This window comes from Hemitrygon akajei, chromosome 15, assembly GCF_048418815.1.
Source record: "Hemitrygon akajei chromosome 15, sHemAka1.3, whole genome shotgun sequence".
Lineage (NCBI taxonomy): Eukaryota > Metazoa > Chordata > Chondrichthyes > Myliobatiformes > Dasyatidae > Hemitrygon > Hemitrygon akajei.
In genome coordinates, this window is record NC_133138.1 from 71,876,260 (window position 1) to 71,889,061 (window position 12,802).

Genomic DNA, 12,802 nt, shown 5'->3' on the forward strand with positions numbered 1-12,802 from the left:
TTCAAACACATAACTTCAGATTATAATATTACAATCTAGGAATTGAACCCAATGTTTCATCCCTTTGTGCTTCTGTTGCTCGCAGAAAATAAACAGAGTTGTTTTTGTTGGGAACTTCCTGCGAGTTAATACACTGTCAATGAAGCTTCTGGCCTATGCATTGGACTACTGGTCAAGGGGACAACTGAAGGCATTATTTCTAGAGCATGAGGTATGTACTTCAATGGGTAGTTTGTGGTTTGTCATCTAAAGTAACATTGCTGTATGCTTTTGTGTTTGGTTCAAATTAAATATTGAACTTGCTTTAAATTGACTTTTTAAAAAAGTGTGCAAACTCTTAAAATGTCCGCTTTAAGGGAAGTCTTTGAGTCTGATTATGGACTGATGCCTGTTCTTGTCACCTGATGTGACGAGTCTGAATGAGCAAGCAGGTGAAACCTAAGCACCGGCTTCGGAAAGATCAGACTACAGATGTAGAACTCAGATTTTAAGGAACACAATACAGTAACACCATAGATTATCATCCCAAATGATATAGGAGAAAATAAATAATACCATCAGGCATGCAAATAGTCAACTGTTTACTGTCCCAGTTTAGCATTGCTGGATACCAACCAAACAATCTCAGCTTTGAGGCACTGAATGTTCCTACTGAGCTTATGCAACCTCATTTGCAATGACAGGCTATAATTGGATTTAGAGCCCCAGGCAATGAGACCAAAAAAGCTACCTCGTTCATAGTAACATTGTTTCTTTCAGACCTTATGCATGTTGCTCCATTCAAGTAGGTCATGGTGGATCTGTGCTTCACCCTTTCCATCTACTTTCATTTTGACTGGTCGAGCATCCAAGTCTGTAAGGGAGTGAATTCTCGATCAGCTCTATACCCTCTGTGAAAACGTGCTCTCTAATTCCTGTGTGGACTGCTACTGATTTTTAAAATTACCTCCCCCACCCTTCCCGTTTCTTTATTGAATTGAGTCACTTTATCATTTTAATCAAGTGTCTAGATCATCCAACATCACTCCAAACTCAAAATTAATAAACATATCTTCATGACTCGATTCTTTATGTCCTGACAAGATTTCGGCAAATCTTCACTCTCTGCTTCCTGAGATGTTTTGTCCAAAACAAAATGTAGTATTCCAGATGGACCCTGACTGAAGTTACTACACTTGAAGCCCAATGTTCCCTTTGTTTTACACCCACCCAAAAAAAGTCAATTAACAGTCCATTAGATTTATTAATTGATTACTTTTTTACCTGTGCAAAGTTTTAGTGATTTAAGCACTCAAACTCTAAATTCCTATCACTCCATTTTTTTCTAGTTTTTCATCAAGGAAAGTAGTTTCCATTCATTATTAAATCCTGACCAATAACCTCACATATTCACCATTGCACTACCCACCTCTCTGTACCAATTTGCTTAATCTTGTAACTCACATCTGCATGACCTGAAATATCTCCTAACTCAGAAAATGCAAACTTGGCTGTAACTTTGTTCTTTTATCCTCCTCATTCAATAATGAGACTGCAGTACAGATCATGAGCAGTATCACATTACAGTCCATGATTTGGGTTACATACCAATTTTCTGTTTTCCAGCCAGTTACTAGCTGATCCCCCAACTAGCTATCAATGGAGCTTGGCACTATTTACATACACAGCCATCATGGGAGAATAGCTAAGCATTGGACAGTGATCTTCATTGGTTAATGGTACTGAAGTTATAAGTCAACACCCAGGTAAATTTTGAGAGAAGGAACGTATATGTAGCTGGGAAATACTGCTGACTTTACAAGATCTTTATCCTGAAAAAAACAAAATTTGTGTATTTCACAGTAATAGTTTTTATACTGCTTTAGATAAATACGGTCAACAAAATATATAAAGAGCAATATCTCAAAAATAGCATGATGTTGAGAAAATAGACTTTAAGTATTAAAAGCAAGGAGAACTGCTTGATCCGTACTGCCTTTTGAGATGTTAATAGTCCTGTTGTTTCTGGAATAAGATCTATGCTTTCTTGTTTTTCTCCATTTCAACAATATTGCAGGGGCTACTACTTCATAAGAAATAGGAGCAGAAGTAGGCCATTTGGCCCATCGAGTCTGCTCCGCCATTCAATCATGGCTGATACAATTCTTCCATTCATTCCCACTCCCCTGCCTTCTCCCCATACCCTTTGATGCTCTGGCTAATCAAGAACCTATCTATCTCTGCTTTAAATACACCCACTGACTTGGCTTCCACAGCCGCTCATGGCAACAAATTCCACAGATTTACCAGCCTCTGACTAAGATAATTTCCCTGCATCTCTGTTCTAAATAGATGTCCTTAAATCATAAATGTCTTGGCTTCAGTTTTTCTGAGCACAGATGAGGAGAACAAGGTTGAAAATAAGAGTTTGGAGGAAAAATTGTACTTTTTGGACCTTGTCAGAAAATGACACAACCTAAAGAATAGTAGTTTGGAGCAAATTTGAGTATTAGAAAATTCTGTAAGGAAAATACAATGTTTTTGATGCTAGTTGGTGCTTAGTTTCAGCATTTCGGAAATGAATGACCTTGGCTTGAGAGTCGAAGAGGCAAGGAAGGGTTTTTGATAGGTAAAGAATTGGGACTTAAGCAATTGAGAAGAGGAAAGTCGATAGTTGTTAGCAGGAGTTTAGTTCACCAATCTCAGTGGAATGGTGTCACTGAAGTGAACAGATTCAACGTTGCTGGCTGCAGTGTGTTTGAGGGGAAGTTAGATATTGTGATTGAGCCATTAATATGCAGAGGTGTAGAAATTTGTGACTACATAAAGTGTGCGACATGAAGAAAAAGTAGAGTGGAATTTCACTAGCTGCACAGAATGGGAACAGGCCCTTCAGCCCAGTGAGTCTACTCTGACCCTTGAGCACCTACTTAATCTCTTTTTTAATCCCATTTTAATCATCTCACATCTTTCTAATCCTGTACTTGCCCTTCACCAAGGACAATGTACAGTAGACAGTTAATTTACCAGTTCACACATCTTTGGGGTGGGGAGGAACCAAAGAACCCAAAAGTAACCCCAAAGTCGTGAGAACGTGCAAACTCCACACAGACTGGGCCCAACATCACCATTGAACCCGGGCTGCTAGAGCTATGAAACAGTGCCTATGTTACACCACTGTATTGTCCAATAGCAGATGATTTAGTAAAATATGGAAGTGAAGAGCACTTGAGGTCATCTCATTAATGTGAAGTTAAAGAGGAGTCAGACTTTCGTCTCCTTAACATTTAGTGTTTGGGGAAGAATTTAACTACCGCATTTCTGTCTGGAAGGTTACTGTTTTGGGGAAAAAAAGGAACTAAGTTTTGGTGAAAAGATATTGCACTGAGGTTCTATTAATGACTTCATTTTAAAATTGTAGGGTTACTTTGGAGCAGTAGGTGCCCTGCTTGGACTTCTCAATTCTACTTGAGGTATTCTACATCCTGCTGATAACAGAAGAAAGGTGCACAACTGGGAAACAAATACATTCTTCCAGGGGTGAAAACCTGGTGAAAATATTTGACAAAATTGAGCCACACTACAGGCTGGTTTATTAATCTTTGTACTTGAATTGTGAAAAATCATAGTGTTTTAATTGGGGCCACTATATTGGGCATTTAAATGCGGTTTAGTTTATTAAAACAATGTTGCTAAATACTTTGTATTGCCACATCAGCATAATTTATTTGGGTTTGTCGATCTAATCTTGGTTTACTCTTTAACCTATTCAGATAGTCTCCAAAGTACCGATAAACCTATGCAAATCAAGGCCTTATTTAGAATTATCTTATCTCAGATTTATCTATTGCTTATAGAAAGATAAGTACTGATTTGCACAGGTATTATGAAGAAATTGTCTGTAACAAGATCTTTGATTGGGTATCTGCCCAATGGATAACATTAGGAAGTTGCAAGAGCGTTCACTTTGCAATACAGTGTTTAAGCGGGCTTTCTTTTAGTAATAACTCTAGTGAAAATAAGTGCAAAATTTCTTAATGTTGCCAGATTCAATGTCAGCAACTAAAATGTGACCCCTGGGAGGCCCACCTGATATCTCTGTATGTATTTGCCGAAAGTGGCTTTTATTTATTTTATAAAGTAGTTGTTAATTTTATTTGGAAAATGTGCATTTTATAAGGGAGGGATGGAAACCTACCTTTGTGAAATTACTAGAAATCTTTTGATCTCTAAAATGCCTTAAGCCTGTATCAGCTAAAGCTGCACAATGTAACATCCTTACAGAAAATGAGGAAACCTAAACTTGTGTACCATTTTTTTTTAACCACAGTTAAAGTTATACTTTTTGTTGAAGATCCTGAACATAATTTCATTGCTGGATATGGTATATCTGACGGTGTGTGGTTCTATAAACCATCAGAATCTGAACAAATTTTACGCTTGTTGTCTAAACTGGGTTATCAAATCATTCTTGAAGTTCTTTGATGTTAGTTGTTTTATTATATGTGAATTTTGTAGGGGATGTTAATTTAATGTATTTTTTCACTGAAAGGTGCAATAGTCCTGGACTAGTGCCTTCCACATTGATATATGATGATTTCTGACTGAGTGACTGTGACATGCAATAATTGCTGGAGATGTTGGTAATCACTTGACAATTACGAAAGGATGTGAGCAGTATTAAATGTACTCTGACCTTGTGTATTCTGCTAATTGGCTGCAACTGTCAGTCCCTCACGTGTATAATGACTATGTGCCAATTGCTCATCTAATCTTCACTTTCCACTTGGATAGAGAATATTGTTGTTTTATTCTCAGAAAAATAGACCACCAGTTTAGAAAAAAATGGCCACAATCTTACCTGTGGATAGGTATGTATATCACAACTTTATTTTCAAAATTCCTTGTACCTTCTGTAATTCTCTGAACTGTAATCTCATTAAACTCTACTGAAAGAGGGAATCCAATTAATAGTTAATAGGATTGGACCACTGTTAGAAGGCTCCAAAATTTGGCGTCTTACAAATGCTTAGTGCTTACAAATGAAAATTAATGACAATACATAACTAAAAATATAAGCAGGTAGTGAATTGAGGCCTGGACCAATAGAGGCAACTCTAAATGCAAAACATTGGTGTTCACTTCTTGCATAGGATATTACCTTAAGTATTTCGGATGGTTGAATTTTTGATGATCGTTCATTTTTGTCAGCAGCATTTACACTGTCAAACATTTGCTGTAGTCCTCCTATGGTCGTTTCGCCGTGTCAGAGAGCAGTTAATTAACATAGCTCAGCTACGAATAACAGAGTTCATTCTACAAAGCACATTTAGGTTTTTATAACAATCTGTATTCTCACTTGTTTGTACATTTCTACTTTTTCTTTAAACCGACTCTAACTCTGATCAATCCTGGCGTAACCTTAATTTCTATTATTTGGATTATGAATTTTGATGTCTGAATAGAGTGATAAAAATTTCAGTAATTGATGTTCACTGTTTTTTTTCCCTGCATTCCAGTCATTAGCATTTTGGTCAGAACTGCTTGCTACATTTTTTTTAATTGCATATTGCCACAAAAAGTAAACATGAGGCTTGTTTTATTATTTTGTTTTCAGGCCTTTATATTTTAGTTTGATGTTACCATTAGCTTCAAAGAGACAGAAAATAGTACCATTTATGTCCCAATGGTTCTTGCAGATATTGTTCCTCTAACTTGCTGGGATTCAATTGGCTTGAAGTTTTAAGCTCTTAATTTGGGAAAAAAAAAGTTTCCCTGCTTGTCTTGCTTATACTAAAACGTCCGGAAAGTATTTCTCCCATTTTCATGTTTTCATAAACATCAGGCTTATGAAAAGGAAAGAATACTGCAGTTGAGTCAACACTTTCATGACTTTGTACAATCTGTACTCATCCATGGAGAGAATGCACTTTCTGGCTACCCCACTTATTTGTAATTACAACTACAGTTAATTGCATTTTACATTGTAAATATTGCGGTATTTCATAACAGTATGCTCAGATGTGAGGAGGACGCTTGAAACTAATGACCAAACGGTTGTTCACAAGAAGGTTTCAGGCAGAATATTGGGGCATGGACACTAGTTAGGCACAGCTTCCAGTGGTGGGGACAAAGTCAATGAGGATGAGAGAAGTATAGAGTTCTTGAAGAAGTGCATTCTTGGAGGATGTAACAGAAATAGGCAGAGGTAATTCTTAACAGAGGGTTAGAATTTAAAACTGAGGAGCTAGTAGTATGCCAACCAATGTTGATCTGGTAAATTATAATATCTTTTGAAACCGTCGATGATTATCCATTGACCTTTTTCGGCTTCTATCTCCCTCCACTACTGTTGCATTCCACCTACTCAGAACAAATTCCTGTTAAAATACAGGCTACAAAAATGCATAACACCTACGAATACTGAAAAAGGTGAACCCAACCAGCTAAATATTGTCGTATTAACCGGTAATATCAAGACTGAAAGTTTCAGCAGCAGGTAGACTGAGGTAGAACATATGAGGTCTGCTTGCAAGATTGAATTGGGTGGGTATAGCAATGGAAAGCATTTGGCCTTTGAAGCTGGGTTCTGAGGCTCCCTAGCCTGAAGTACTAGGGACAAGGCTAGAAATAGTAGTTAAAGAAATGATGGTGGCTGCAGTCTTCCTAACATTCAATTGGAATTAATAAATGCAGTGACATCAAGGTGGTTGGTCACCATTCTTTAATTTGATTAATTTGCCTTTTTTGATCTAACTACATTATCTCCTTGGCTCACAATTTTAAAAACTGAATCAGTAGTAATTTAAGTTGTTATACTTTATTTCTTTCTTTAAATATTTCCTCAGGCACCTGAATCAGCTATACAGGTGCATTGGAATTCTTTGATCTGTTCTGCAATTAATGAAACTGTTCAAATCATTAAGTTTAATTATTTGCATTTAAAAATTTTATTTTTTGTAGAAATTGATGGGCAGAGCAGTTTTAAAAAAAATATATATAGTTACTAAAATAAGTGGTTTGGGGAAAAGGTGAGAATTCAAGTTTCACATCTACCCTAAATCAAAAAGTGAATTCCATTTTGTACCAATTGTTTTTTTCTGGATTTTAAAATGTTCTTTCTCCTAATTGCCTTAATTTCAATAGCAAGGCATAAGAGTTTCTTTTGAAGACTGATTTATTAGTTATTTTTCATCATTTAAGTCTTGGTACCGTTAGGAATTGCATAACATCTCTCTGGTATCTAGTATGCAGAAGCAGGGGAGGGACATACCTGAGTCTCACTGATAATTTCACAGAAATTTCTCTTCTAAACTTGTCATGCTGTATAATCTATTTCCTACAATTTAAATAAACCATAGCCATTGTAAATTTCCCTGCTACATTCATTTGAAGCAAAAGGAAGTGAATCTGAATCAGGCAACCAATTAGAATGTTCTTTCAGAAATTTGCTAGAGTCTTTGGTGACATACCAATTCTACTCAAACTCCTAGGCAAATGCAGCTGCTGTCGCTTTCTTTGTAATTACATCAATATGTTAGGTCCAGGATAGATCCTCAGAGATATTGACACCCAGGAACTTGAAACTGCTCATCCATTCCATTTCTGATCCCTGGGTGAAGATTGGTGTGTGTTCTCTCGGCTTCCCATTTCTAAGTCCACAGTCAATTCCTTGGTCTTTCTGATGTTAAGTGCAAGGCTGTTGCTGTGACACCATTCCTTGCTCTGTTCCATGTACATCACCACACTACTACTACTATTACGTCAACTCAGGCCTAGGGGGCCGGCGTCGGGCATGATGACCAGAAAGAGTTTTAAAAGCAGGATTTCAGTAAAATTGAAGCTGCATGTAAAATTTTGTCAGAAGTTTCTATTTTGGATCTAAACTTAATCCTGCTAGCTGTCATCTTACTAGGCATCATTTGCTTAGGCAGTGGCCTGAATTTTATTGAGAGGCAGTAATACAATCCTCAGAGTATTTAATTTGTCTACAAACTGGTAGCTTAAATAGTAAACAATTCCAGTAGAATATTGGGAGCAAAGAAATTGTGAAGTCACCTTAATTATTTCATAATGCATAAAGATGTTATCTGGTTTTTGCATAAATAAACAATAAATCAATTTTTAGTGATGCTGTGTACTTTAACATAATGCATCAAGGTTCTGTTTTCAGAGTGCCTTGTTGAATTTTAGTATAACTAGACAGCATGCATCTTGGAGCTTGACGATTACATTTATTTAACGAGCAGTCACTGAAGATGTATGTACAAGGTCCAATTATGTCTGGATCCTCAAAATATAATTAACTTAGGCAAAACTCTACCCTGTTATTTAAATATGTAGCTGACATGCTAAATATTTTATTTTGCTATGATAGGATCTGTTTCATTTGCAGAACTCGAGGCAGTGAGGCTTAACTGAGCATTATTTTTCCTGTAAACCATTGGTTCAATCTTTAAATACAAAGTTGTCATACAGTTTTGAAAGAAATTTATGATAAGCCATTTTGTACAGATGCTTTTCTCATTGATAGTGATAGCAATCTAAATAGTAGTAACTTTATTATAGAAAACAACTCATACAGATGATGTAGTTCAAAGTGCTTTACATTGGGATAAAGTGCAAACATTAAAATAAAAATAAACATGAAAATAGAAGACAAAGATGTTGGTTAAGAGCAAGGTTAAATAAATAGATTTTGACCTGGCGTGTAAAAGTGTAAACTGAGTTTGCATCCCTTGTAGTTTTAGATATTGAATTCCACAGTTTAGAGCCGCAGTTCAAAAAGACTGACCTGCCAGTTATCGTTTGAGGGAGATTGTTTAAATTTAAGAGCCTGGCAGCAAAAGACCTGAGAGCTCACGTAGGATTATAAAATGAAAATGACTCTGATGTAAAAGGTACATTTTTCATAGCAAGTTTTGTACTGGGAGCAATGATTTTACACCCCACTTCAAATACTGACAAGTCTTCTACAAGTTATAACTAATATCCTAATATCCCCATCTATTGCCTGCAACAAAGTTACTCTTGCAATGCTTCCCCCCCCCCCCCCCCCATTCTCTGTTCTCATTGAAGTTGATCTGTTTGGTAAAGGTGATGCATGGCCTGTGTAGAAAATTTGTATCTGGAAAATTTGGCTATTTGGCTGATATTACTTCTGATGTCATTTGGGTATGTCACACAGTTTAAAGTGTTTTTTGGAGAACATGGGATGGATTTAAAAGTTATAGTAGGGAAGAGCTGTTATCAACCTCTTGAAAAGTCACACAGGGCTGATTTCCTAATTTTCAGAAGTGCCCAAAACAAAAACACGGCCAAGGTGGAGAGAGGCAGGAGATAAGAAGAAACTGTTGCTTTTATTGGAACAAGTTCTAACCTAATGTCTCAGAAGTGGATCTTAATATGAGAATGAGGAGTCTGAAAAAGGGACCCGCATGATCTGATTTAAATTGTATAGTTTGGGTTAGTTTTCCGAATTCTGTTTTTTTTCCCTAAATTTGAATTGCGTTCAAATTCGATGTGTGTTAGGTGATGTAAAGTGGTTATTATTATTCCAAGATAATGAAGGAAACTAGTTGATCCAGACAATTTGTAGGCATTAAAATCTGAAGGACCTAATCTTGAACTTTAAAGGGCCTGAAATGATGTAAATAATACAGATATTTCCTGCTTTACTTGACAACTCTGTGATATAGATATCCACCTTTACCTCTACTCCATTACATTCAAAGCTATGATTTAAATTGCTATTGGTTAAAAATGACACAGCATCTGTTTCGTCCACCTTTTTTTCCTCAGCAATATTTTAATTGTTTTTTTTTTAAATCATGAAAGCATAGTATCTTAAGTTTTGATTTTTTTAATTTATAGGTATTCATGAGTATATTTCAATCCTATTAACCTTCTGTTCAATGATCACACTTGGGTAAGCTGTCATTTAACTAATATCAAACTGTATATCAATTGGTATTAGTCTTAGATAGTTAAAACGGTCTTACAATAGACTCATGTTACCATTTGGTTAAAGTAGAAAGATAGTGCTTGTGTGCAAAATTTAAGGAAATGCATAGTTTTGAGACAGTTGTTCAGATCTGAAGGGTGTAAAATAACGTGGCTGATTTGGAATAAAATCCAATCTATTCTAAATGCTGTAACCAGTTGAATTGTAGATATTGAACCTTCCGTGCTGTTGAATCTTTGATAATAGTTAAAGAGAATCAAGAGGCAATATCCTTAAGATATTCCTTTCTGTCTCCACCCCCTTGTAAAATGAGTCAAAGCGAATGGTACATATAATCAGTCACATGTTCAATTAATATTAACCAGAAGTTTATCTAAAACATTGTTTATTATTCATGCCTTGTAAAGATCAATGTTTCAGGATATAGTTAAATATTTAAAGAATTTCCCATGTTGCTCAAGCACCATAGATTTAAGACTTGCTAAAAACACCTTGAACTGATGAGCACTTGAGTAATTTTCTGGACTCAGAGTTAAATCTGTAAGCATTGGGCTTGATGATTGTTTTATGATATCATTCAAAGTCCAAATCCAACCAGGAAACATGACAGATAAATCTGAGGTTTTGAGTGCTAGGATTTGCCTTTTTGAACAAAGTATTGCCTTCATCTGAAGGTTAAATCTGATCAATTAATTAGAAGTTATCAAAGTTAAAACAGGCTTTTGATTTCAGGATTATATTCTTACCTTTAAAATAATAACTCTGGATTAACGCAGTTCAATATTTTGACATCTCAGCTATGTCTTGGAAATCAAGTTGATAACAAAGTAATGAATATTTTTAAAAATCTCATAGTTTATTGCATGCATTTAAGAAGTTGCTGTCTTGGAAGAACTGAGGCCTGGACGAAACCAATAATATACCAACTTCAGTATGTTATGAGTTGCCAATTTCACTCATTCCTTGGCAACTCCTTATTGTTGCCATGGAACATTTTCTATAGAGTATTTTTATGGGTTCCCTGAAGTCCAGCCTGACTGAGGGCAAACTTGAATAATTACACGAAGATGTCAAGTTTTCCCCAGAATTAAATCGTGTGGCCCCCTTAACAGCTTACCGAGTTTCTTTTGGAAAGACTTCAGCTCAGGAAAATAACACTCTTTGTAGCAAGTTTCAGGTACTGTCCAACATCAGCTTATTGGTTAACTAAAGCAATTGTTGAGATAAGCGGTCACAAGCCACGTGAAATTATCAATCCGGAGCATGAATAAATTGGCCACTATGCTATGAGGAAAATGAAGATGTAATAAACAAATAGTCTACTATGTCTTAGAAAAAACTTGCATTTGGAATTCTCTGTAATACTTAAATTTCACTGCAATTCACTAACTTGAAATGAGTGTACTGCGTAAAGGTGCTGTTTAAATGACCTGGTATAACACTGAACATTTGTACAGAAATTGATCAAATGAGTTGTAGATTATTGTTTTAACATTTATTTAGATACAATTGTAAATAAATTTTAAAATGTTTTTGCCCGACTGAAGTTAGTATATGTGTTCTATGATTCATTGCCTTGCTGCACAAGCCTGTTTGTTTTGTGTATATATTTTTTATTATTGTGAGGTGTCTTGCTTTTAAAAGCTATTTTTTATTTTCTTTCACAAAACTTCTTCAAAAGGCCAAAACTTGTACTGGTACCATTCCCATTTAGCTACAGTTTGTTGTGTTACCTGTTGCCTTATTTGATCTCTGTTCCCACTTACAAGATACATTGTATTTCTGATGTGCTTAATAAAATGGAATTCATCCTCTGTTTTAATCTATCTGATTTAATTTTGTTTTGCATTTTATTACATTTTAAACTTTAGTCCACAGTTAAAGTTCAAAGTAAGTTTTATCATCAGATTACATATACGTCACCATATACAACACTGAGATTCATTTTATTGTGTGCATACTCAGCAAATCTATAGAATACAGGTAGTAACTATAACAGGATCAATGAAAGATCAACTAAAGTGCAGAAGACAACATACCATGCAAATGCAAATATAAATAAATATCAATAAATAATGAGAGCATAAATAAAGAGACCTTAAAGTGAGATCAAACATGAGGAAATCTGCAGATGCTGGAAATTCAAACAACACACACAAAATGCTGGTGGAACACAGCAGGCCAGGCAGCATCTACAAGGAGTAGGACTGTCGACGTCTCGGGCTGAGACCCTTCGTCGGGACACACTTCCTGACGAAGGGTCTCGGCCCAAAACGTCGACAATGCTTCTCCTTAAAGTTAGATCATTGGTTATGGGAGCATCTCAATGGATGGGCAAGTGAAGTTGAATGTAGTTATCCCCTTTTATTCAAGAGCCTGACAGTTGAGGGGGAGTAACTGTTTTTGAACCTGGTGGAGTGAGCCCTGCAGTTCTCGTATCTTCTACCTGATAACAGGAGTGGGAGGAAAGCATAGCCTGGGTGCTGGGACAAGGCAGCATCTGTGAAAAAGATTAAACAGTCAATGTTTTAGAACAAGCCCCTTCTTCAGGACTGAAAAGGAATGGGAAGACCCCAGAATATAAAAGTGAGGTAGAGGGGAGATTTGATAGATGAAGCCAAGTAGGTGGGAAAGATAAAGATCAAGTTTATTGCCATTGACTATATGCATATATACTGTCAAATGAGATGTTTCTCCAATCCAGAATGTAAGGCACAGTAGTACTCATAACATTAACTTTTGAAAGTAAGGAAGGTAAGGGAAGGAGGGGGGGGGGGGGGGTCCCGGGGGAAGTGATAGGCAGCCGAGGAGAGTGGAGAATTGAGAAATGGGGGAAGGGGGTTTCACTGGATGGAGAAA

At 36.2% G+C, this 12,802-nt stretch overlaps 1 protein-coding gene across 2 annotated transcripts in view; it reads left to right on the top strand.

Moving 5' to 3' along the window:
- LOC140739441 (pantothenate kinase 3) overlaps positions 1–5,797 on the top strand; it is a 34,836-nt gene extending 29,039 nt beyond the window's left edge. The window contains exons 6-7 of one of the 2 annotated variants that reach the window (XM_073067736.1): positions 86–211; positions 1,606–1,778. In XM_073067736.1, coding sequence (XP_072923837.1) covers positions 86–211; positions 1,606–1,620 — 141 coding nt within the window. In that variant the 3' untranslated portion in view covers positions 1,621–1,778. Of the gene's footprint in view, positions 1–85; positions 212–1,605; positions 1,779–3,400 lie in introns of those variants that run through there. The other variant, XM_073067735.1, reaches the window with a different exon arrangement.
- The last annotated feature ends 7,005 nt before the right edge of the window (positions 5,798–12,802 follow it).